General features: G+C 38.9%; 2 protein-coding genes across 3 annotated transcripts; both read right to left on the reverse strand.

Annotated features, from left to right (window-relative positions):
* Nucleotides 1-515: 515 nt before the first annotated feature.
* Nucleotides 516-3,585, reverse strand: LOC113463716 (protein NRT1/ PTR FAMILY 3.1-like). 2 transcript variants are annotated; one of them, XM_039120399.1, is made up of 3 exons: nucleotides 3,311-3,585; nucleotides 1,884-2,655; nucleotides 516-1,680 (listed from the first exon to the last, which is right to left on the reverse strand). In XM_039120399.1, the coding sequence occupies exons 1-3, from the start codon at nucleotides 3,375-3,377 to the stop codon at nucleotides 777-779; spliced, it is 1,743 nt and encodes a 580-aa protein (XP_038976327.1). In that variant the 5' UTR covers nucleotides 3,378-3,585; the 3' UTR covers nucleotides 516-776. The 2 variants fall into 2 exon arrangements, with proteins under 2 accessions (XP_038976327.1, XP_038976328.1); XM_039120400.1 differs by having other exon boundaries at nucleotides 1,884-3,201; nucleotides 3,311-3,396.
* A 13,874-nt stretch (nucleotides 3,586-17,459) lies between these two features.
* Nucleotides 17,460-23,424, reverse strand: LOC120107222 (bZIP transcription factor 39-like). Its single transcript, XM_039120408.1, has 2 exons — nucleotides 21,734-23,424; nucleotides 17,460-18,108 (listed from the first exon to the last, which is right to left on the reverse strand). Exons 1-2 carry the CDS (start codon nucleotides 23,376-23,378, stop codon nucleotides 17,651-17,653), a joined length of 2,103 nt encoding a protein of 700 aa, XP_038976336.1. The 5' UTR covers nucleotides 23,379-23,424; the 3' UTR covers nucleotides 17,460-17,650.
* Nucleotides 23,425-24,214: the final 790 nt, after the last annotated feature.

Below are 24,214 nucleotides of genomic sequence, written 5' to 3' on the forward strand. Positions count from 1 at the left end.
GGTCAGGGGTATTTTGGTCTCCTTATGGCATTTTATATGTCAATGGACCGCTTATTAAAAGAACAGTCAACGGGTCTAACTTTGGACCACTAAGCAACTTCCCTTTTTATTGGGTATATAAGCGGCAGAGGCTAGCTTTCCTAGACCCTGTTGGAGATTGGGGAGTGGGGGAGTCCGCCTCCTCCTTTTGCTGAGGTCGATCATATGGGCCCCACTTCAAGCCAAGCTTAGGCCGCAACCTAAATTAAATACCAGGCTGCTCAAGTGGACCAAGACTGATTCTCAAAGGACCGGGTGTTACAATATACATGCAACTAGTGGAGAGAACCTGTTGAGAAAACTTCGTAAGAGCACGCCCAGCTGACGTGCTTTGTGAGAACATACTCTTCATCAATGGTTTGATAGGACTGGTAGGAGGTGGATGCAAGAGGAACGAAGAGCAAATGGGTGCTTGTGATGGGAACGATGCGTGACGACGTCATGGGATTGAACAACATGCAAGAGCATCAAGGAAGTTTTAAAGAGATACAGAGCTTCCATTGGATTGTTAATAGCTCTCCTTCTCTATATGTTAATATATTAAGAGAGAATTATTACATACGTGGTGGTTACAACGATCACGAGGTGATCAGCATACCACTAAGGCTATATGCATGTAATATGCTTAATATACGATACTTAATCCTCCAACAATATACTTACTATTATTGTTGGCAAAACTTAGCTACAGTGGATAACAATATCTACACCAATGGTAAACTTCATCTTTCCAATCTCTAAGTTCCCACTTTGCTGAACTCCACTTCTTTGGCACCAACTTCCTCGTCCACAACTTTCGAAGGGTTCTCAGGCTTGGCTACTTCCAAAGGCTTAAAGGTATAAAACATTGCGCAGATGATATAGTACCCAAGGTTGAATACCTGCATTCCTGTCACAAGCCAGTAGTAGTAATCCAACTTCCCCCTATTGATGTTGTCCTGGAGCCAGTCCCCCTTTTCCTTAGTATAGTCATGAACCAGAGTCACCAGCAAAGTCCCCAGGTAGTTCCCGAGGGATCCCGCAAGCCAGAACAGAGCGGCTGCCGTGCTTCTCATGCTCTCCGGGGACTGATCATAGAGAAACTCCATGTGTGCCACTGACGAGAAGGCGTCAGCCAGCCCGTGGATCGCATACTGAGGCACCAACCAGAAGACACTGATTGGAATGGTCGCGTCCGGCGTATCGAGCAGCCCGTGCTCCGCCGCGACCGCCTTCCGCTTGGTTTCGACAAGAGCTGCAGCAACATTGGCTAAATTGGAGATGGCCAAGCCAATGCCCATGCGCTGAAGGTATGTGATGCCGGAAGGCTTTCCGGTGATCCGACGAGCCACCGGGACGAAGACCCGATCATAGAAGGCTAAGCTGAGGAGCATGGTCATGACTGTGAAGATGGAGATGGTGGCTGGGGGGATTTGAAACTTGGGGGTAAGGTGGCGGTCCATGGAACGTGCCTGTTGGATTGCAAAGGTGTAGCTGTGGGAGGCTGCAGTCACCACAAAGATGCCGACTGACCAAATGGGGATCATTCGGATGATGGACTTGAGCTCCTCCACGCGGTGGACCGTCGATAACCTCCAGAGCCTCGGTTGGCCAGACTCTTCGATGTCACCCTCCACCACCACCGCTGCTCGATCCAAAAACCTTCATGCAAGCAGTATCCACAATCAGTTGAAAGTAATCATCTTCTTCTAACCTTTTCTTATTTTTCAAGTACCAAATAATTTTTAGTGTATTAATCTGTCGAATTTGTTGGCACATACGATAAATACTTTGAATGTCTTTTAATTTTCTTCCCTAACCCAGACTTGGAATTTTCTTGATAAATTCAGTGTTCAGTGGCTTACACAAGCTGGTTGGTGTGAAGTAGCCTGCCGGTGGTAGAGATATCAGCATCCAGCTCCTTATCCTCGTAGAGGAGACTAGGGTCCTCAGGTTTTACCACGTCCCTCTTCCTGAAGGCAGCGACCAGGACTTGGGTTAACCTGGTTAATGGGCTCCCCCCAGGCTTCATCTTAATGTAGAGAGGATAACCTATCACAAAAGCTATTATAGAGAGGCACATGGCAACGGTGGGAATGCCAAAGCCCCAGCCCCAGCCCACATTCTCCTGGATGTACACCACCACAGTCAAGGCCAAGAGTACAGGCATCCCCATGCTGAAGAAGTAAAGGTTAAAGAAGTTCCACTTGTGGCCGGCATCCCCCTGGAGTTCGACCTGGTCGGCCCCGAAGGCCACGACGCAGGGACGGATGCCGCCAGAGCCAATGGAAGTGCAGAGGAGTGAGAGATAGAGAACTGCGAGCTGCAGTGACGACGCTTGCCGGCATGGTTGTTGAGGGGAACAGGTTGGCGGGCGGAGCGACGGGAGGACGGCTGATATGGTGAGGGTCATCATTCCAAGCTGATAGATGATGGAGCCTACAGTTATGGTCCAGAAGCGGCCGGCGAAGGAGTCGGCGATCAGGGCGCCGACGATAGGTGTCAGGCTTGACGTGCCACCAAAGTTGGTGAGGGTGTTTGACGCCTGAACCAGAGGCATGTGAAGCTGCTGGGTTAAGTATGTGATCTTGTTTGCACTGAATCCCGAGGTGGCAAATCTGTCGCAGATTTCATTTGCTGCATGGAAGTATAAATTGAGCAATCTTATAAATATGAAAGGAAATTGATGTCCTTTAAGCTCCATGAAAATAGTTGAATGCTACTAGGGGAACCATAATATAAAGTTTGTCGGAGTTTTTCCTTTTTTGATTATGTAAAAACTTGTTAAAGTTGAGATCACTTCCCTGGCATGATGAAACCAAGTCGTAAACGCCAGATATCATGACGTCGCATCTGTTCTAATTCCTTCTATTAAGAGTAACAGAGAAAACAGAGCATGACTACATAGAGTTTCCCATGAATTGAGGTTAGAAAGAAAGAAGTAAAAAAATCCCCAAAGCCTATAAACTTTACAGCTGAGCCCCAAAATACTGCTTTGAAGGAGCGAGATGTGCAATACCATAGAGAACTCACCCATTGTCAAGCAGAGGAGATCAATAATGAGAGAGACTAATAACGGCATTCGATCTTTAAAATAGCATGATTTATGGAACTATGATAGATAGTGATTGAGGATGATGTTAGACTCCTACTTAGTGCTCAAATTAAGTTCCCATCCGATTCCTTGCAGCCAAAAAAAAACAAGCCCAGAAAACGGAGAGTCTAAATAGACAACACAGATGTATCGACTAACGAAGTTTGAGAATAACTACTTGTATCATATATAGTTCACCTAGTATAAATGGCATGGTCTTGAGACCACCCTGCTTCCTCTCCTTCTCTCTTCCATCCTCAGCCATTGCTCACAGATAGAACTGTCCAACCTCCCCCAGTAGAAAAGTAACAATGCTTAAGGCCTTGGCCAATGTGTGACTCTCCTTACCTTGAGCATATGAGTGGTGGTGCCATCTATATATAGAGAGAGAATCCACTGCTATTAAATGAAGATGCCCCTCCCCTGCAATGGTGAAGGACTAGAGACAAAGTATGTCTACAAATCTCCTACGACACCATGAAATGTTGCCCAACATCACTATCTATGGTCCAGCCTGGTACGCGTGTTTTGGGCCCATGGAGCCATGGACAAAGGAAAGAGATGAAGGGTCACGGTCTTCAGCGTTTCATGACCCTTCAATGAATTTATTTGGGCAGTGGGTACGTGTTCTGGAAAAGCTAAAGCACTTAGCTGTTGTTCGGCAGCAATTGTACTGCAGAGCCATGGATACCCCACGCCGTGATGTGAGTTAGGCTCAGAGGCTCAGACACTGGATTGGCATATCAAAGTGGGTGCTTTTCTTTTGTTAGAATGCCAAAATACATCCTTTTCTTGCACTAGACTTGATCTTCATACTGTCATTAGGTCCATCATGGTTCAAATAATTCGTCTCAACTTGGCAGTTCAAAGTAGGTTGGCTTCATTTGTCAGCATGCCAAAGTGTATCCTTTCTTATACTAGACTGGAACTTCAAAGTGTCACTCGGTCCATAATGCTCCAAATAATTGGTTTCAACTTGGCAGATCAAAGTAGGTCTGCTTCTTCTGGTAGCAAGCCACGATATCCATTCTTATGCTAGACTGGGAACTCCAGCGTCACTGGGTCCATAATGCTATAAATGCGTTTGTTCAACTCGGCAAATCAAAGTGTGGATGTATGTGTGTTTCTTTTACTAGCATGCCGAATTTCATCCATTCTTATGCTAGACTGGAACTCCATGGTATCTTCAGGTCCATAGTGCTCCAAATAATTTGTTCCCACATCTCACACTGCTACAGCTGCTCCCTTATAAAATAAGGAAAAACTGGTTGAGCTTTTAATTATTATTGTAAGGGAGACGTAAGATGATTGTACCTTCAAAAATTTTAAGTATATTTGTCATCCACGCTTCTTCTTATGTGCAATGGAATTGCTAAAGGCACAGTGAGAACAATGACATGCTTAAGATGGGTTAGGAACTACCTCTGAATTAAACCCAAATTCTCAAGTGCCTTTTATCTTTCCTTCTTGAGGTCCCTGTTTCCGTGTTTGCTTTAGACTGACAAATCCATAACTCCTAGCCAGATGGCACAGCCTATCTTTTCTCTGCCCTAAAACATGACTCCCCTGTTCTCCTTTCTTTTGATATCTGCGTAGCATTATGGCCATTCATCAAGAACTCCAGACTCTAATGTCTTCCTACGTGAGCCTTACGTCGTGCTGAGTTCTATTAGGACTCATTTAGTTTGCAAGAAAAGAAAACAAAAAAGTGTAGCCAGCGGAAAAATAAAGAAATGCCTCTTATTTGGTTGAAGTTTTCAAAGAAGGAAGATGAAAAAGTATTATTCTCATGAGAATAAAATTCTAATATTTCATAGAAAAGAAAAACTCATGAGGATATAAAAAAGCTACTTTTCCACCGGTTGGTAATTACAGTTTCTTTTTTTTCAAAAATATCCTTAAGCCATCAAAATCTAAGAATAAAGTCTTTCCCTTTATTAAGAGTATAATACGTATTTCTAATAACTTTCTCAAGAAAGTAGATGCCCAACCAAATATAAGCCATTGTGGAATATGTTAATTTCTCATGATCAACCCAAATATGCCAAAACCATTTTTTCAGGCATAATATACTTAGGAATCATTTTTTTAGAAAAAGCATTCTAGTGAAGAAAAAAAAAAATTCTGTGAACCAAACAAGTCTTCATAGGAAGAACTAGAGCTTTCACCTTGGTCCATGGGTGTGACAAGGTCCATAATGGGGAACAAGGATGGAAGTAGTGGTTTGGTCAAGAGAAGGATATCTTCATCCTTGGTGGTGGTGAAGATAAGGTGGTCCAGGTGAAAGTGCAGAGGAACATTTGAGAAGCTTAAGCACAAATTGTCATGCGGAACATTCATGTCTTCTTTCCATCAAGAGGTAGGCAAGTCGTACCATGGGCTCTAATTCGAAGATAGACAAATGGCACCACATATCTGCTTCAAGGTCGGCAAAAGTAACTTGGAGAAGGATTGGACTTACTTCCTTTTCCTGTTTACTACCGACAGGGATATCATGTCCACCCAACTGGTCACTTCTTTAGTATCTTTCTTACTGGATCGAATTCATGCTATAACTTTCTCTTTCAAGCATGCTTAATTCAACTTCTTCTTTTTTTTTTATTCATGATCTTATGGACAAGATCTTGGACAAGAGATAATAAGATCCATTAATTTTTGCAGGAAAAGATGCTCTTGGTAACAAGCCACAGCCATAAGAAATTGTGGCATATGCTAACTCTCCTGCAATGTCCCTACATTATTTTTGAGGTGAGGGGGAGTTTGGGCTGTGACAGTAGACACCATAGTCTCCCAAATTTTGGAAAGAAGCCATATTACAAGATAGAGAAGCTGAGGGAATGCTCGTAGATAATAACATGGATAAATAGAAGGCTAGTCTGAAGCTACATGCTTGCAAAAGAGAGCACCACTGCCAGAAGAAATAGCGGTTGGAGGATCACAGCAGGAGTCCAGTAGAAAAGCTGTGAAGAAAACTAGTCCAAGCTCAAGTAGAAAAGCCAGGCAGTTCCTTATGACTGCAAAAAGGACCAACCAATCTTTTAATCCATTGATAGCTATAGCAGTAGGAGATAAGCTTTCTTGAAGGAAAATTCTTGCATTCCTCTCGTTCCAGCAGGACCAGGTACGTAATAGCAGCAATAAGGATAAAGATGGCTGGCTGCATGTCTTTAGGACAATGATTTAGTGTAGGTACCCCAAGGCGAGAGCAAAGAGCATACCGAATAGAAGAAATAAAAGGGTATTGAATGAAGATATATATATGCTTCCTAAAAAGATGATCTTTGGTATTCAGCTTGTTCATAAGAGATAACCAAAGAAGAATTTAGTTTTAGAAGGAGTTCTAATTTTCCATAGCGGTGAAGCGATGTCTCATTTGAGCCCTCTTGAGTATATGAATTTATAACAAGATTTTTTTTTTTTTATATCATTGGTGATTTGTGAGATTTTAGTCCGACACTTTTGACTTATATTTGATTTGCCCTTCAACTAATCTCTCTCTCTATCTCTCTTTGACCCAAGTCAACCAACCGTCACCCTGATGTCATTATGGCCAAGCCCATGCATGTCTTGACATCTCTTCCCCCACTTCTGAGCAAGCCACACCTTCTATGACTCCCATCACCTTTGGCTATGTGGCATCACCAAACCATCCTTGGCAAAGTGGTAAGAGTCCATTGCCTCCATTTATGTTTTAATACATTCATCTGATGGAAAGTTACCTTGATTTAAGATGTCTGAATCAACGTTAAGAGCAAATGCTGATGATCCACGAGAATTTCAGTAGCTGAAAAGGCTTTTCATTCATCATAGGGTGGAAAGGAGCAAGCCAAACCAATAAAGCAAAGGACTTAGAAAGGTGCAAACACCATCTCCAGAAGCAAATTTTTTTTTTTTTATGATGATAAAGGGAGGCTAAAAGGAGGTAGCCAGCTTTTATTAAAATAGATAAAAGAAATTACAACTTAGAAGAGAGAACAACATCAATTAGAAATAAATAGGAAAGAAAATTGGAACCCCAAATGAATAGTCAAACGATTGGAAGAGTTAGGAACAACCTCGATATTGCTCCAAATTCTCCCGAATGTTGGTAACTTTTTGTTTTTTATTATTACGTAGAAGAGATTTGGCCTGGGATTGGATTTGTTAAAATTAATTTCACAGATGTCAGTTTGGCCTAGCCCAAACACATATGGAATATCTAACAATATTATAGAGCACACAATTATAACGTTTAAGGTAATTATGAAAAATAAAAATTTGTTACCTATTATATATTATATGTGAGAATATGTGTAGGCGTGTGTTTAGTCTCATATTGGTTATTTGCTCGGCAGATCTTAAATACTTATACAAAATCAAGGAACCCAAATAATATCTTCTCGCTAACCATTATGGATAAGATCATAGGTTGTTATAAATAGTATCAAAGTTGACCTAATCCATAATTTATGTGGACTAAAAAATACTGCAGCACGGATTCATTGGGGCTGACTACGGGCCGATCGTGGTGCTTGTGATTAGACTTAAATAGATTTGAACTCTTAACCTGATGAGGACGTCAAAATTTAAACGGAGAGAATATGTGAGGACCTGTGTGAGCGTATGTTTAGTCCTATATCGGTTATTCGGTGGGTAGATCTTAGGTACTTATACAGGATCAAGGAATTCAAATAATACCTTCCGACTAGTTATTTTAGATAAAGTTCTGGATTGTTATATTATAAATTTAGACTTTAAATATATTTAATTTTTTAAAATTAAATATATTTATGTAAACACTCAAAGGGGGTGTCTCTAATTCTTTCTCGATCCACCAACGTTCCAACTTTGCAACCAAAAACTGTACTTTCTTGATGTGGCTCAAAGTTGCACGCCAAGGATCTATCTACTTTCTTGATGTTGCCCAAAGTTGCATGCTTAGGGTCTACTTTCCTGATGTTGCCCAAAGTTGCATGCTAAGGTCATTGGAGTCATATCCAACATAGTGCAGTCTCAGAAAAGGTTCTGGTCTTATTCTATTCGGTATCATGCCCAACACATTAGGCCCGGTATTACCATAAGATAAGAACCTTGGCCACTTGTTTGTATTGAATTTAAGTTATAATTTTATCTTTAAGAACTAAGAAACCATCACTTAAACAAAGTATCTCTCAACATCCTTATCAATAGAGGCTAGATAATAAGTTCTATTTGTTTTTCCATTAAAGAAGTTCTTGAAAACGGGCTAAGCTTCCAAGGAGCTGGGCATTAGCTAGAAGCCATATTACTTTGATGTGATATATCACAACTCATGACCTCACTCAAAATAGCTAGTCATAAGATATTATTTAGATTTTTTGATCCTGCATAAGTACTCAAGATCTATCCAACGAATAACCGATGTAGGACTAAACACATGTCCGCACAGGTCCTCATCGGGCTAAGGGTTCAAATCCATTCAAATCTAATCACAAACACTATGATCAGGCCGTGGTCAGTCTCAATAGATCCGTGCTGCAGTATCTCTCTATTCCACATAGATTATGGACCGGATTCGCTCTGATACTATTTGTCACAACCGAGTACCTTACCCAAAATAGTTAGCCGGAAGGTATTATTTAGATTTTTTGATCCAGTAACCGATATGAAACTAAATAGGCATGGGTCTTCACATAATTGGTTAAAATTGTGTTAGGTGTCTCTCTGATGAATTGGGCTGGCACAATGCTGCTAATGCAAATGCTAGTTTCTTCCAACCCATCGCCACCTGGAAACCATCCTTACTACAAGCAAGACTCCATTTCTTCAAGGCCAAAGCATGCGATTTCACATCTACTCCACTACCGGTGAGCAACCACGCCTACCACCAAGCCAAAGTCAGGGTCTGTGAAAGCTGCGAGGACCGAGCACGACATCATTGAAGATGTCTAAATCAACTGATTCTCTCAATAATTGCAACGATTCTTGATGCATCGATGTAACAGCAATGGAGGAGTAAGTTCAATTACTGCGGACGCCGCCTCTAGAAGCCCAGAACGCTAGCTAAAAGTATGGCAAATTTCTTACATTAGAGCCATATAAATTACCATTTTTATTTCCAAAAAAAAAAAAGAATACGGCAAATTTAGCCTAATCCAATTTTGAATGGTTTTGAGCGGCAGTTTGCACCGTCGTGACCCCACCAATCCTAAAGGAACAAGTTGTACCTGACCTACTTAAAAAGTCACGGGTGAGGATGGATGTTTAAAATAAAACCTGTAGCAGGTTCGCAGCGGAGAGTAATGGCATACCCATCCAAAACCCGGCCTATTGTATTTGATAAAATATTTTGCACTTAATTTAATGTATTTTTTCTTAAGAATAATGTTTCTATTTGTTGATTATATTATTGTTAAATATTTTATTTATATTCTGTCTTGAAATCTTAATTTGTTTAGTGCTATGTCAGTTGTTGTGGTTTGATGTTACAGCCTTTTTTGCTTGTTTGATTTGTATGCTGAGATAAGAAATAAAAATAATTTTTATAGTCTCTGTCCTATCCTAGGCCGTCCTGTCAAACTCTAGGCCGGGCGAGGTGAGGTGGGTTTGGAGATTTAAGTATACTCACATGACAAGTCTGGGTGCCTCAGCCTATCTTGAGGCGGGTATGGGTTGGGGACGTATACAAAATTCCCTGTAACAAAGTAGGTACCGTTTATTATAGCAAATCACCCTATACCGTTTTATTGTATTTAAGGCTGCAAATTGATCGGATTGATCCAGATTTTGGACCTAATTTGACTCATTTTTAAGAACTCGTAGGCTGAGTCGAGTTTTCAAATTAGACCAATTCTATTTTCTGGGTCGAGCTTGAGTTTACTGTATCTCAAACCGATCCGATTTGACTCGACTCATTATTTTTATAATGTCAATTTAGATGGCATATTCGCAGTCCATTTTAGATGTATCTATCTTCTTTTTTACAACTACTTACGTTTTCTTTATAGCCTTGCCCACATGTTTAAGCTAAGAGCACGCTAGTAGTTAGCACACTTTATTTGGGGCTCGGAACTGCCTTACCCACATGTTTAAACTTGGGCCCCCAAAAATTATCTAATTTGAGGCCCGCCTCCAATTGAGGAGTAAAAAAAGAGAGAGCAAAAAAAAAGGTAATAGCTCAGACCAGCCATTTTCATAAGGGTATCTCTCACAAAATCATGATCAGCTTCAGGAAAGAAGAGTCGGTGCTCATCAAATAGACAGGCATCCATCCAATAGTCATGTTAAAGGTACAGTGGAAGAAGAATCCCATGAGGTTGATATATTAGTTTGGGAATTTGATTGCAATAATGGACATGTTCATATATGTTTTGGAGATTTTATGATAGCAGTTCATAAATTGTTTATGGCAAAACTATGTGCATGTGAATTTGAGGCAAAATGAATTACATGTATCTGACAAGGTATACTTCTTCTATGGGACTTGAATCCAACCCGACTCGGACTTGAACCAGACCCGAATTGGATTCAAATTTTTTGGATTGGGACTGCATTATACGTAGACCCGATTCGACCTAAATGACCCTTTACATCAAAAAATTTAGCTGTGGATCCGACCCGACCTGACTTGGTCTAATTATCTATGGCGTACATCCTTACATCAACTTAGCCGACCCTTCACCCCCTTCCATCAACCTTAGCTAGTGTTTCTTTCTCTTTAGGCTTTAGCTCCTTTCCTCTAGTCCATGGAGTTCTCTTGACTAAGCGACCCAACTAACGCTTCACCCCTTCCATTGACCAAAGTTGAGCTCCTTTCCTCATCGATTGAGCCGACGAGCGGTGAGATGCCGAGATCTTGATGCTTGAGGTTGAGGATTAAATCTAGTCTTTCTCTAAATCTAACTTTTCATCTCAAACCCTAACTCTCTCAAAATCTCCGTCGCCTTCCTCAATATATCTTATCTCAAAGACTCAAACCCTTTCTATTCCAATCTCTCACCTCTTTCTCTCGATTTTCCATCCTTCAGCAAGAACAAGAGGATCTCCAAGAAAAGAAGAGAGGCAAGAAGAAAATGCTCGCTAACATCAACTCCTTTCTTATTTTTTCTCTTTTTATCTCTCAATATGGTTTTGATTTGCTGAATCTATTGTAGTGTGGTTTTTGATCCTTTTACGAAAAAAGATTGGTACGGCATCAAGGCACCCTCAATCTTCAACATTAAGAATATTGGGCCAGAAAACCCTAGTCTTCAACATGAGGTACCAAGGTTAGTTTATATGCTTAATTTCCTTGCTATTTAGGTCTAGGATCCAGGCAAAACAAACCTAATCAAAGAATTATGAGTTTCCACTATGACCTTGTGGTTGCTCCACTCAAATTCCTAAGAATTATCAGTTGATTAGGCATAGAATTTACGTCGGTTGCAATGTTTAATTTTTATAAAAACTAACTACGCAAGCTGCACATTAGCATGTAATATTAAAATTTCATATCGACTGTTGCTAAGTTGCAACCAGTTACTCCATGATTCTTCTTAGAGCAAGTGCACTTGCACTGCATTTCTGGTCAGTAAAACATGATTGGCCTTTCTCAGCTGCCTTGCAAAGCTGCGGATCCATTAGCACCTTCCTACAAAATGGGACACTCATTTCCATGCAGATCTTTGCAGCCCCACCTCCACTACTATCAAAAACCTCACTGCAAGCAACCAAAGAGGGTAGTTCTAGAGCATTGGTTTTAATATAATTCAATGCCTAATCAAAGAATTCAATGCACTATGACTACCTTACTAGGTTAAGAATTATAAATTTGCACTAACCACAGATGTTATTCTAGCTCAGCTTCACATTCCTCTAACTATCCTCAAGATGTATTTCTTGGTTTCAATCTTAGTTGCTGCACAAATGATCTTATCATAGGTTACAACAATTAAGAATGCTCTCTGTCATATATATTCTCATTGTTTATGTGTTCAACAATCTTAGTTGTTGTCTTTGACTATATGTTCTCATTATTTATGTGTTCAGTTATGCTGCCTGTTTCTATATGTTCTCATTGTCTTTATATTTAGTTCTGCTATCTATGACTATGTGCTACTGTTATGATATTATTTTTATATTTGTATTGAAAGGTTAATGGTTTTTGGATAAGATTTTACTGATTTGTGAAGCAAGAATCGGTTATTTTTTATAGCAACCAATCTTGGATAGTCTGCGTCTTTAGGCAACCGATAGCAGCCCTTTTGCTTTAGCTGCAAATTAAGTGATGAAGCTGAGTTTCCCTTCATCTTCCCTTCTTTGATTTCTAAATATTTTCTGGTTATGTATGTTGGTTTCTTAAATATTTCTTTAATTTCTTGAGCATGATTAATTTCTTTAATTATGTTTAGACACATTTGTAAATTTCTCCACAAAATCAATCATTTTCTTTCTATATTGGTCTTTTGATATAATTTTAAATTGTATGATATAAATGGACAAAGAGTTCGACATGAATGTAGAGTTGGAGAGTGATGATGATAGAGCAAATGAATCAATGCCTTTAGATTCTACTGCAGTTGTAGTAGGTGGCTTTACACATGGTATATAAAAAAAGAGCTAACTTCACCTGTTTATCTATTTTTTTATGTAATTAGGGCAACCCAAAGATACAAGTGCAAGAAATATGGTATAGAATATCTATATGGTGGTAAGATTGGGATCGAAAATCTAAAACGTCATTTAGAGAGTTGTAGAAAGAACCATGACATATGATAAATGTTCTAATCACAATCTGAAGGGTATAGGCCAATGTGTTCTACTAAATCTGATCCCGCAAAATTCCATGAATTGCTAACTTTTGCAATTATTAAGTATGATCTACCATTTCAATTTGTTGTATATGAAGCATTAGATCTTTGTTTGCTTATATTTGCGAGAACGCCAAGTTAGTATTAAAGAACGCTGTAAAGGCCGATTTGCTGAAATTGTATTAAAAAAAAAATCAATATTGTATCTACATTCAATTCCTTTATAGGATAAGATTGACTTCAGATTTGTGAACCTCTATTTCTGTAAATGGATATTTGTGTTTAACCACCCATTTTATTATTTTTAACATGCCTCCTTTACATAATGGCATATATTTATGCGAAACAATTTATAATTTATTGATTGATTAGAGGATGGAAAAGATATTGTAGTGCATGATTTTGAATAATGCATCAGTAAATGATGTTTTCATCTAAAGATCCAACTTAATTTAAAGAATGTATTTTACTCAAATGATGATTTTTTTCATGTCCGATGTTGTGCTTATATTCTCGACTTAATTGTGCAATAAAGATTAAAGGAGATAGATTAACCTATCTTCTAGGTTTATGATAACATTAGGGCTGCAAATGGGTTGGGTCAACTCGTGACCCGATCCGACCCGACTCGACTTGTATAAGACCCGACCCGACCCGAATTTTAGGATCCGTAGGGCCGAGTCGGATCCTAAATTTAAATCCGTTCTATTTTTTGGGTTGGGTCGGGTCCACCCAATCTCGACTCGGACCCGGACCCGATCCGACCATTTTTTTGGGTCAGATTTTTTTTCAGAGAATGTTGAATTTGAATATGTAAATATAGTTTATCTAGTAAAATGTCTATTTTCATTTCCAAAAATAATTAGGGCAATAGTTATTTGATATTATTTACTATTATATAGTGGAACTTTGAATATAAAAATACATAGATCCGGATCCGGATCTGGACTCGACCCGATTTTCAACCGGGTCGGGTCTGGGTCCAAAATTAGGACCCAAACAAGAAATCGGGTCGGATCAGGGTCACTCAGGATCTGACCCAACCCATTTGCAGCCCTAGATAGCATTATATGGGAGAGGTTAATAAATTTGGAAACAAAAATTTTTGGAATGTGTTAGACAATTTTCTTTGGAAAGTAGAGGAAGACTTAAGATAAGATGTTCCTATAAAATAGAATTCAACATTTTTTATGCTAGTGAGTGCTCTCTTTTATCGCCATGCCTTTCTTTATTTGAAATTAAATAACTATAATTACAAGCATTGTCCATGTGAAGAAGAGTGGGGAAAAGTTTAGAAGATTAATAAGTTGTTAAGTGTGTTTTATAATGCTACTTTAGTATTTTCATGAGTTAGATATCCTACATCAAACTTGTATTTTTCTCAAGATTTTTTGATTGAGCTTACTGATGTAGAGTGTAGATGCTTTCATGCAAAGAATATCATGGTAGATGTAGGAAAAATTTGAAAAATGTTGGTCAGATCATAGCTTAATCTTGGACATGGCAGTCATTTTGGAACCCTGGTACAAATTTGAATTTGTGGAGTTTTGTTATCAGAAATTAATGGATCTGGTTATACTGAGAGCATGCACATCTGTGATTGTATATTTTTTCTTTTATGCTTACTTCTCTTAAAGCTCTAACTACAAGCACATTAACTCATTGAGACATGGAGAGTGGTATTTTTTATGAGGCTTTTGAATCATGTAGAAAAGTGGATGCTTCTAACGTAACATAAAATAATTTTTTTATCAAAATAAATGTATTGTACTTGTATATGGTATTGTTTATGATAAATAACTTATTTTATTTTTTCAATAATGTAGGAATTTAATATATTCCAAGGCTTTGATTTTGTGACTACTGGATATAATTCTCAATTGAATTATATTTGGATGAGCCTAAAGTTGATAGACAGCCTAATCTGGATATCCTTGGATTTTAGAAAGCCAATCAACTTTAATATCCTGAACTTTCTCTTATGGCACGTAATATTTAAATTATTCAAATATCTATTGTCACCTCTGAATCTACTTTTAATGCTGGTGGATAAGTACTTGATAAGTATCGTAGTGCACTTAAACCAGATATTGTTGCAGTCTTGATTTGTGTTTGAGATTGGGCATTTGGAAAGAAGCTATACGTGTCATCGATTAGATTGTTATTATTTTTGAATAAATTTATTATTAATTATTTTAATATTTTAATGTAGATGTTTTGGAATCTTAGTTAGGTAAGATTGTAGAAGATGTTATGAACTCAAGTTCCTATAATAAAACCAAATCAACTCAATGCTCGACCACTATTGATGGCAATGCACAATGAGATGAATCATGGTTTACTAATTAATATTTGCTAATATTTTCTAGTTTCATCTTTTTCTATTGTTTTCTTCATTAATTGTTTGAATTTTGTGCTTATAGGTTCACCTAAATTTGGGAAGTTGAAGTAGGAAACAATGCAAAAAGAAAGCTGATCATGGTTACTTTTTTGGACTTATGTTGCCCATATGTTTTGGTTGGATATGCTATGTTGCATTTTGTCTGAGACTCTTTTGTTTTAGTTTAACTATGGATGTTATCATAGTTTGGGACTCTTTTTTGTTCTGGTTTGACGATGGATATTGTCATGGACTTATGATGGTAATTATTAATTAATTACTAAGTAGTTGATATTTATAGCTAGTTGATAGTTTCTTTTGGTAGATTTTTTTTGGGGAGGGATAGCTTAGTATTGTAGTCATGATTAGAATTTAGGTTCTTGTTTCATGATAGATTTAATTTCAGGTTTGTTCAGATTATAATTTCAAGTTTATCTACTTGTATCTTATTTTGAATCTCTACAAATGCATGAGCATCATGCTTCGAAGAGCTGATCAAGAGGTACAAAGATAAAACAATTTTTCTCGTGTTTGGGTAATTATTTGAATTTTTGTCTCGGTGCATATACAACTTCTTACTAATGCATTTGCAAATCATTTAATATGCATAGTTCCTTTCCTTGAAGTTGGATTATTGGATCTCTTTTCCTTTCTTATCAATTAATATGCACATACAACTGCTTACTAATGCATAGTTTAGCTGCATTTTAGGTCTTCCCTCCATCAAAGGAAAAATAAACAGAGCATATTTTGATGTCTCATATGAAATATGTAAGTATCATATTAGCATTATATGACAATATGCATAGTATCATATTAGCTGCATCAAATTTTGATGTCGTCATAGTTTGTTAGCTGCTTCTCAGGTCTTCTCTGCATAATAGGAAAAATAAATAGATGTCTACAATGACAGATCATGTAAGTATCATATAATGGCATTATAAGCCTGTTATATTATTTATATCTTGGAACTTTGTTATTGTCTTCCTATTTAGTTAGTTTGCTTGTTTCTTGGCTTTAGTTCTCGTCTGGTGTCATCAGGTCACTGGGCAACAAGCACCTTCGCCTCCCATCTAAAAGTATGACATTAGCTCATGATCTCATGCAATACCAGTGTCCAAAATACATAAGTCAGTACCCTTTAATGTTGCAAAGATATACCAAGACACCTGAATTGCAAAGACATACAAGCTTACATGTAGATAAGTAGATAGCCAAGGTTTGCAACAGTGGCAGCTATGTGAAGAAGGTGAAATGGAAGTTGATATTGGTGCGAACTTGCAGGTTTTTTCATCTGTACAATGTTATTTGGGTAGTTTGTTATTCTACTAGGTATATTGGTAAGGAGATGCCTACTTGTACGAAGTTGTTTCTGTTTGTTGTTTCTATTTGTTATTCTACCTAGAAGAGTGGAAGTTTCTGTTTGTTGCTTCTATTTGTAATTCTACCTAGAAGAGTGAAGTCTTATGGAAGTTATATTTGTTTCTATGCTTGCTTTTATACATTGCGATCATAATCTAAGTTGTCTAAAGTGAGTTCTTTTGTTTTCTATTCATACTATAGCCACCTTACTTGCTTTTCATGTCTCGTTTTGATGTTGATATTTTAGATTTGGATCCTTTGTATTAATGCATGTAATATTCAAAGTTAAACTTTAGAGCAAATATAAAATTTAATGTGGGGATAAATAGATTGGATCAGGTTGGGTTAGCAGGTCCAACAACACCATCTATTAAATATATTAAATAGATCGAGTCGGATTGAATAGACAGGCCATCTGTTTATTAAATAGATTAACCAAATCAGTTCAGATAATCTATTTATTAAATAGGACAAATTCAGGTTTCAAAACTGAACCTATTTAATAAACGAATCGGATTCAAGTTTTGAAATTTTTTGACCCAACCAGAATCTAACCCAACTTGTTTATAACCCCACCCAACCCAATTGCCACCCCTAGTTTACAACTCTCCCTTCTTATGCACATCGAGGTTGCAAACCACCTCATGGTATAGCCCTGAAACTTTAGAACAGCCACACACGAAGCCTATAGACAGCCTGTCACATTTAGCACAAGACAATAATGGAACATAAATATTTCATATGCAAGATGCATCAAAGGGCAAATTTGAAAAGTATCTCGCATCAAGTTAGCTCTCAAATGCAAGAAATCTTACAACTGAACTAGCTTGGATGAGAAACTTACAGGCTTCTAGCCAAATAAGTGAAGAATTATTTCGAAATAAATGATAAAGAATTTGTTAAAGGTCATGATTTTGCCTTCCAATTTTTCAGATTTGCTCTATTTGTTTCAGAAGTTGTCAGTCAAATGACGTCAACCATACTAAACTGACCATATTCAGATTCTCACAATGAGTTTCATATAATCCAGTTATAACTTGTCCCTAACAGCTAGTCTACAAGATGGGGGCCACTACTTTTGAATGGGAGACCACAGGAGTAAGTAACATACTTGACACTATCAAGAAGCACAACAACAAAGATTCGAGAGAGAGACTTCGGCGAGATCCTGGCATCACCCTCCCCATCACCAGCCTCCCTAGGATCAGCCAGCACAGAGACGACCACCGAGGAAACAGATTTGTTATCATGTAATTTCCTGCTTTTAGAAGGCTCTGCAAAGTGTTCTGTATCATTAAGAGTTGTTCCAGGGAGTGGAATTGGCTCAGGATACATTATCCTCCTATTCTTCATCTTCCTTGGATGAGCAGATGGGTGTAGCTTCTCAGTAGCATTAGCATCTGGAGTATTAACAATTTTAGGGGCAGGAATGATACCACCTGGAGCAGAGGCTGGTGAGACATCAAACTGGAATACTTCAGTGCACATGCCGGAACTTAATCCTGGACCTGCCAAAAGATACAATCACAACTCAACATTTAAGAACCCTGCAAAGGGACTGCAATGGGATATACATGAGCTACAGTATATTAGCTAAAAGTTTTAACAATAGAGTAGTTTCTCCATGAAGAAATCAAGGTTTTCAAATACACCATTCACCATGGGAGAGTAATGAAATATACAAAAATAACTATATTTTAAAAATAAAACACTGCACATGCATGCCATGCACGTACTGGCGCACAGACATCGTATATATGTCTGCACGTGCCAAAACAGGCAAGGGTGTGGGAAGTTGTCTACATGCACAAGCATGTGCAAATCAGACATCTATATGCTTATACATACGTACATATTCACGTCTATCTGTATGTATGTTTGTATGCCTGCATGTATGCATGTCTTATGTATATGCCTGTATGGGATCATGTTCAATATCTCCAGAAAAAAGCCATGATAATACTAAATACAAAGACAAAGAAAATACTTAATTATGGCCATGTTGCATCAACTGAACCAGACAGAGTGATTTACAACTGATGAAGAATTTTAATATATTACATACTGAGCTTCACAATTGATGAATATAGCAAAGTTTTGAACTACAAGACTCGATTGACGATAAGCATGTAGTAAGCATATAACATCTCCCACTGCAATGAAACAATCTATCAGTAGATTTGATGAATCTTTTACATACTAAAACATGTATAAGCTAGAAAACAGAACAACAACTTATATTCTTAAGCAATATCAGGATACACATATCAACAGTACGATTACATAATTGACTTCTAGTATTCATAGTCTGAAGGAATTTTGGACATATGATCATCATTTCATAATTTATGAATTAGTAACAAAACTTTCTAATAATTTATAAATAAAATCTCACAGAACAGTTATTTTTCACAAGATTAAACTTACTCAAGAATAATGTGATCTTTCTCCTCAAACAAGAACCATTAATAATTTTACAACAAATAATGTTAAAAGATATAGTATAATCATCTATTTAGAATTTTATATTATTCCAATAATCATCTATTTATTCTTACATAACCTTTTTTTAATATTTTTATTTCGCTAACATAGATCAAACTAATTAAAGTCATCCTACAGATAAAATTGCATTTCGGTCCTAAGGAATATCCTGGTCAACACCAACACTCAAACTCATATCCCAATCTTAGAAAAATTCCCATTTATAACAGCCAAAGATATCAATGTCCGAAGCATGATACTTAAATTGCATTGCATGCTCACATCAAATACTTGACAAATATTTATATTGTTGGTACTTATTAAAATATCCTATCTTTTAAAATTTTAAATAGGATCAGAATACTTCCAAATACCTTTAGGGATGTGGAGGGCTTTCTTTCTTTCTATTGATGAATCTAGACCTTTGAATGGTGGATTGGTAATTTCAGAGTTTGCAATGTCAATGACACTGCATAAAGTATAGATTGTGGTCCATGGATTTGAATGACAACTAAATGATGGAGTTTATGGATGTTAATGTATAGAGTATGGACTATGTTATGATAAACCATAATGATTTCTAGATGATTTTATAAAATATATAATTGTACATTTATCCATTTAAGTGTCCAAGGCATGTTGTATTCTATTTTGCAATATTTGGTGCATTAATGTATCCATATCATGTAGTATCTGCATCCCATATCCATATCTACAGGCTGATCAAAGAGCATTTAGAACAATTTTTATTGAAGACAATCTAACCCCAAAATAAGGATGTGGCAGACTGTATTTCTTCACTCAATTACAATTGAAAAGTCAAAAATAATAGTAGAATTCAGTTTAGAAATATACGACATGCTGCCTTCTACACATTTTAAGGTTTAATAGCCTCCTTCAGAGATGGCTACTCTTATTCTTTTGTATTTGGCTTTCTTTTTACAAAATTGGCATCTTTTCACATTTAGCATTTCAGCTCTTCTTCATAAATTAACTTAATGCACAATCTCATTTCAATGTGATTATAAATGAAGATGATCATTGTGACATATGCAGAAGCAGTCAGAAGGATCCACTAAAAGTCCAAAACGAGGAGCATTACTAGTTAAACAAGGGCATTGCAATAAATATATGGCCCAATGACTGTTCCATTTCATCATAAAGCATCATACAAGTCCTCAAGCACAAAAAATATTCACTACTAAAGGCAGTGTAATCAAAAATATAACGGAAGTTCTCACAAGGTAATCCAATCTATGCCAGATGCAAACATTAGTTACAATCAAGGGAATCTTACATAAAGAATTACAGTATTGACTTCTCAAGAGATTAAAGAAAGAATAAAGGACATGTTTAATTTGGAAGCACATCTCCTCTTAACTTCTCATCTATAAGTACTCCCCAATTCAGCTTCTAAATTCATATATAGTCCTTTCAACAATGGAAGATATTTAATAATGATCATCTTCGTATAACTTACATCATTCAAAAAAATATTCCAATTAGAGTCTCAACCATCTAATTAACTATAAAATCAATATCTCAATTACTATAAAATCATCCTACTGGAAGATGATCTCTTATATATCATGCTCCACATGCCAAGACCCTCATCCTCAATCTGCGTAATACTATAATTTCAGCATTTTCCTTGAAAAAAGCTCATGTCTAGGGTTTGAATATAGTGCCTGCACACACATACACACTCCAAATCCCACCCCAACCGCACCCCCCCCCCCCAAAACCCCCCCAAAAAAACCTGGGGTGAAAGAAAAGAAAAATAAATAAGAGAGAGGGAAAAAAGACCATTCTCATTCTAAACTAACAAGAATACACCCTTTTGGACTCAATTTGCTTCATGGTATGAGATAAGCAATCCTCTATTCCTTGGGGACTCGATGTAGAAGATCAAACATAGCCCACCTTTCCTCCTTGATAGCCATTACTGCTGCTTTAGTACATAGATAAACTCACATGAGCAGTACATAAAGAACTCTCATGAACCACAACCCATGATTAGAGAAACATGAAGGGATGGAACTTGGTTGCAAGAATATCCTATCTTGGTGTCACATCCACTTCATAACTCATGATTCACTCCCAGTACCAAAAACATGTAAGCATTTATTTCTCATACAATTAGTTATAATTACCATAACTTCGTCTAAATCAAATAAGAAATATTAGTTTGCATCATGGAATGTAAAAATAAACAACAAAATGCCATCAAGTAGTACTTAGTATGGCATCTCAAGAATATCAACATTCCACTGTCTCCTCATTCCTGCACCCAAAACTGCCCTTCTTTTAACTCTGCTTCATGCAAACACAGGGCGAATGCCTGTTACCACGGAATATACCAAACTCTACGCGACCAAGCTACAGCATAGCAGGAATTATCAAAAAAGGCAAACAGAACCTAACCATGTTTTCTCAAACCATATCTTCTAAGGTGTCCCCACTGAAAATTCATCCTTCTTCCGCAGAAGACTCACTAAATAAATTCTAGAGCCTTATCACCAGATGGTAACAGATATCTTTAGGTGTGAAAACAACAAGATAAGATGCAAATTGTATAAGCATTATGCATTTTATAAATGCAACAATAACAAAAAAGCAGATGAACAAATAAGCAGCTACCATTATTACCTGTCATTCCTTCACGGAACCATTGATGCAGTGGTCCATCAGCTGGTATTCTCTTTGAATTGTCCCCATATACGTCTTCAGAATCAGAAGCAAGTGCTCTCTGATGTTCACCTGCGCTCCTATACGAGTTAGAATGTTGATCCACCTCTCTTCCACTTCTAGAAAGGGCCAAAGCCAAGGCCACATTATCAGGAATAGCTAGACCCGTCTCTTCACCTTCTTTACTTGACGATTGCCTCACCTGATCTCTAGACTTTGTTTGTGCCATGGCCTTCTCGCTAGCAAGAACCGAATTGATTATCAAATTTCCATTAATCTTCACATGTTTTCCATTTCTTGGAACATATAGCAAAGCAGGCAGAGTCTCGCTCAAGTTCTGTTTGACTTTGAACACAGATCCATCCACTCCAGTCTCACATCTCCTACGAGTGACCCAATCAACACCTCCTTCGCCAAGATCCATCTTTCCATTGCATAATCCAATTTCATCAGTACTATTCACACCACTACCACGACCATTGACACTCAAAATGCTTCCTTTAGACCGACCAAAAATCCCATCTTTGGCGACACCTAACTCACCAAATACTTCATCTCTATCTCCTCCATACCTAGGAGTCACTCCTGGAACTATACTTCTGAAAAACAGCAAAATAAACAAAAGCCCCAATAGGCTCACACTTGCAACTTTCTTGACCTTGCTCTCGTTCTTCTTGCTCTCAGACTTCTTGGCCCTGGAAGCTGAGGCAGGCTGCTGAGGCTTCAATTTAGGTATAGGAACCAAAGGAACCTGAGACCCTTGGGGCCTCACGGCATATCCCGGGATCCACGGGAAGTGCATGGGCGCCATCGGTGGCGGAGGATAAACACCCGGCGGAGGGCAGTTCGCGCTGCTTCCGCCCAATTGCTGCCGTAGGTTCGCATTCTCTGCCATGATGTACGAGATCTTGGTGTTCAGTTCATTGATCGTGGAGTGCATCAACTTCACCTTCTCCTCCAGCTCCTCGACGTAATGCTTCTTCCGCTGCCTCGAGAGCTGGGCGCTCTCCCTGTTCCTCATCAGCCTCGCCTTCCTCTTCTCCTCCTCCTCGCACCCCGCATTAAAAGCACTCGCGCAGTTCCCCTGCTCCGATCGCTGATACTTGCTGTTCCTAAGGTTTGGGTTAGCAATAGGGTTAGGGCATCCATCCTCTCCGTCCTGCTTCCTCTTGAGGTTCCACCTGCTGTTCTCATCCTCCAGCTTCAGCTCCTGGCTGGTGACGCCGGAGGAGTTGCCGGAATTGGGTGAACAGGCGGCGGAGTGGCCGGAGTCAGGGGAGGAGGGGCCATTATTCCGGGAAAGATCGGAGCTTTGATGGCCGGAGGTCGGGCAGGAGGAGGATACGCCGGATCCGTCGTTTGAATTAGGCGACTGGGATCCATTGCCGGAGGGAGGGAATGGCTGCTCCTCCGGCGACCGGAGCAAATCCTCGATGGGGAAATCGGGGCTGATGTCGAAGTCGTGAAAGGAGAAATCCTCGCCGAAATCGGCGGGGAGGGGAAGATCGTCAAGGGTGAGGTCCGAATCGAAGAAGGGAGGATAGGAGGCATCCATCGATGGATTGGAGTCGAAGGGGGACGGGTCGAGGAAGGAATTCTCCGCCATGGCTTAGCGTCTCCGCCGGAGAAGGCCAAGATTTGGGGGTCTAGGAGGGGGTCAAAACCGAAAGGAGTCCGACCAACTTGGTTGACGTGAGTGCGACGCACACGGGTTCGGGAAAGTTCCTCTCCCTCGTGGAACAGGGTTGTATCTTTCTCGCAAAAAAAGGATTCACCTTCCTTTGCATGAATCCACCGTACAATTGCGCAATGGTTGCGTCGTGATCTGTGCGAAGTGCAATCCGACGGGCGACATCGCGAAACAAGATCAACCATTCTTTAGCGCGTGTGATACAACCCGAACCCCTCGCCTCTTTAGAAAAGTATGGAATGGGTGGGAGGAGGTCTCCGTGACTCCCCGCGTAACGTACAAGCAAAGGAAGGATGGATTGGTAATACCAAAAAATGGAAGGATGGATGTGGAAAATATGGCAAAAATTAAAGATTTTTCCTGGAATCCAGGAGTATAAATGCTAGTAAATTTGTAAATACAAAAAAAGCCCGTATTCAGATCTGACTGGCCCGGAATGCCCGCACCTTTGGTAAGCGTAAGGTGTCACCGAGGTTTGTAGCGGAGTTCGCGCGAGTACAGGCATTGGATATCATACCTTCTTCAGATGGACCTCTGATAGCTCGGGACACTTGGGGTTCCCTCTCTGCTCTGGCAGTTTCTCAGATGGTGTTCTTCACCTGGGAACCCCCACTCCCGAGTTTCCTCAAGGTCAACTTCGATGGATCAGTATTGGATGGAGGAGCGCGGGGTGGTGCGGGCTTTGTGATACGGGACCCGCACTTCAGAGTGGTGGCAGCAGGGGGCTGTCAGTTGTTCAGCATTTCGGTTCC

This window comes from Phoenix dactylifera, unplaced genomic scaffold (assembly GCF_009389715.1).
Source record: "Phoenix dactylifera cultivar Barhee BC4 unplaced genomic scaffold, palm_55x_up_171113_PBpolish2nd_filt_p 000800F, whole genome shotgun sequence".
NCBI lineage: Eukaryota > Viridiplantae > Streptophyta > Magnoliopsida > Arecales > Arecaceae > Phoenix > Phoenix dactylifera.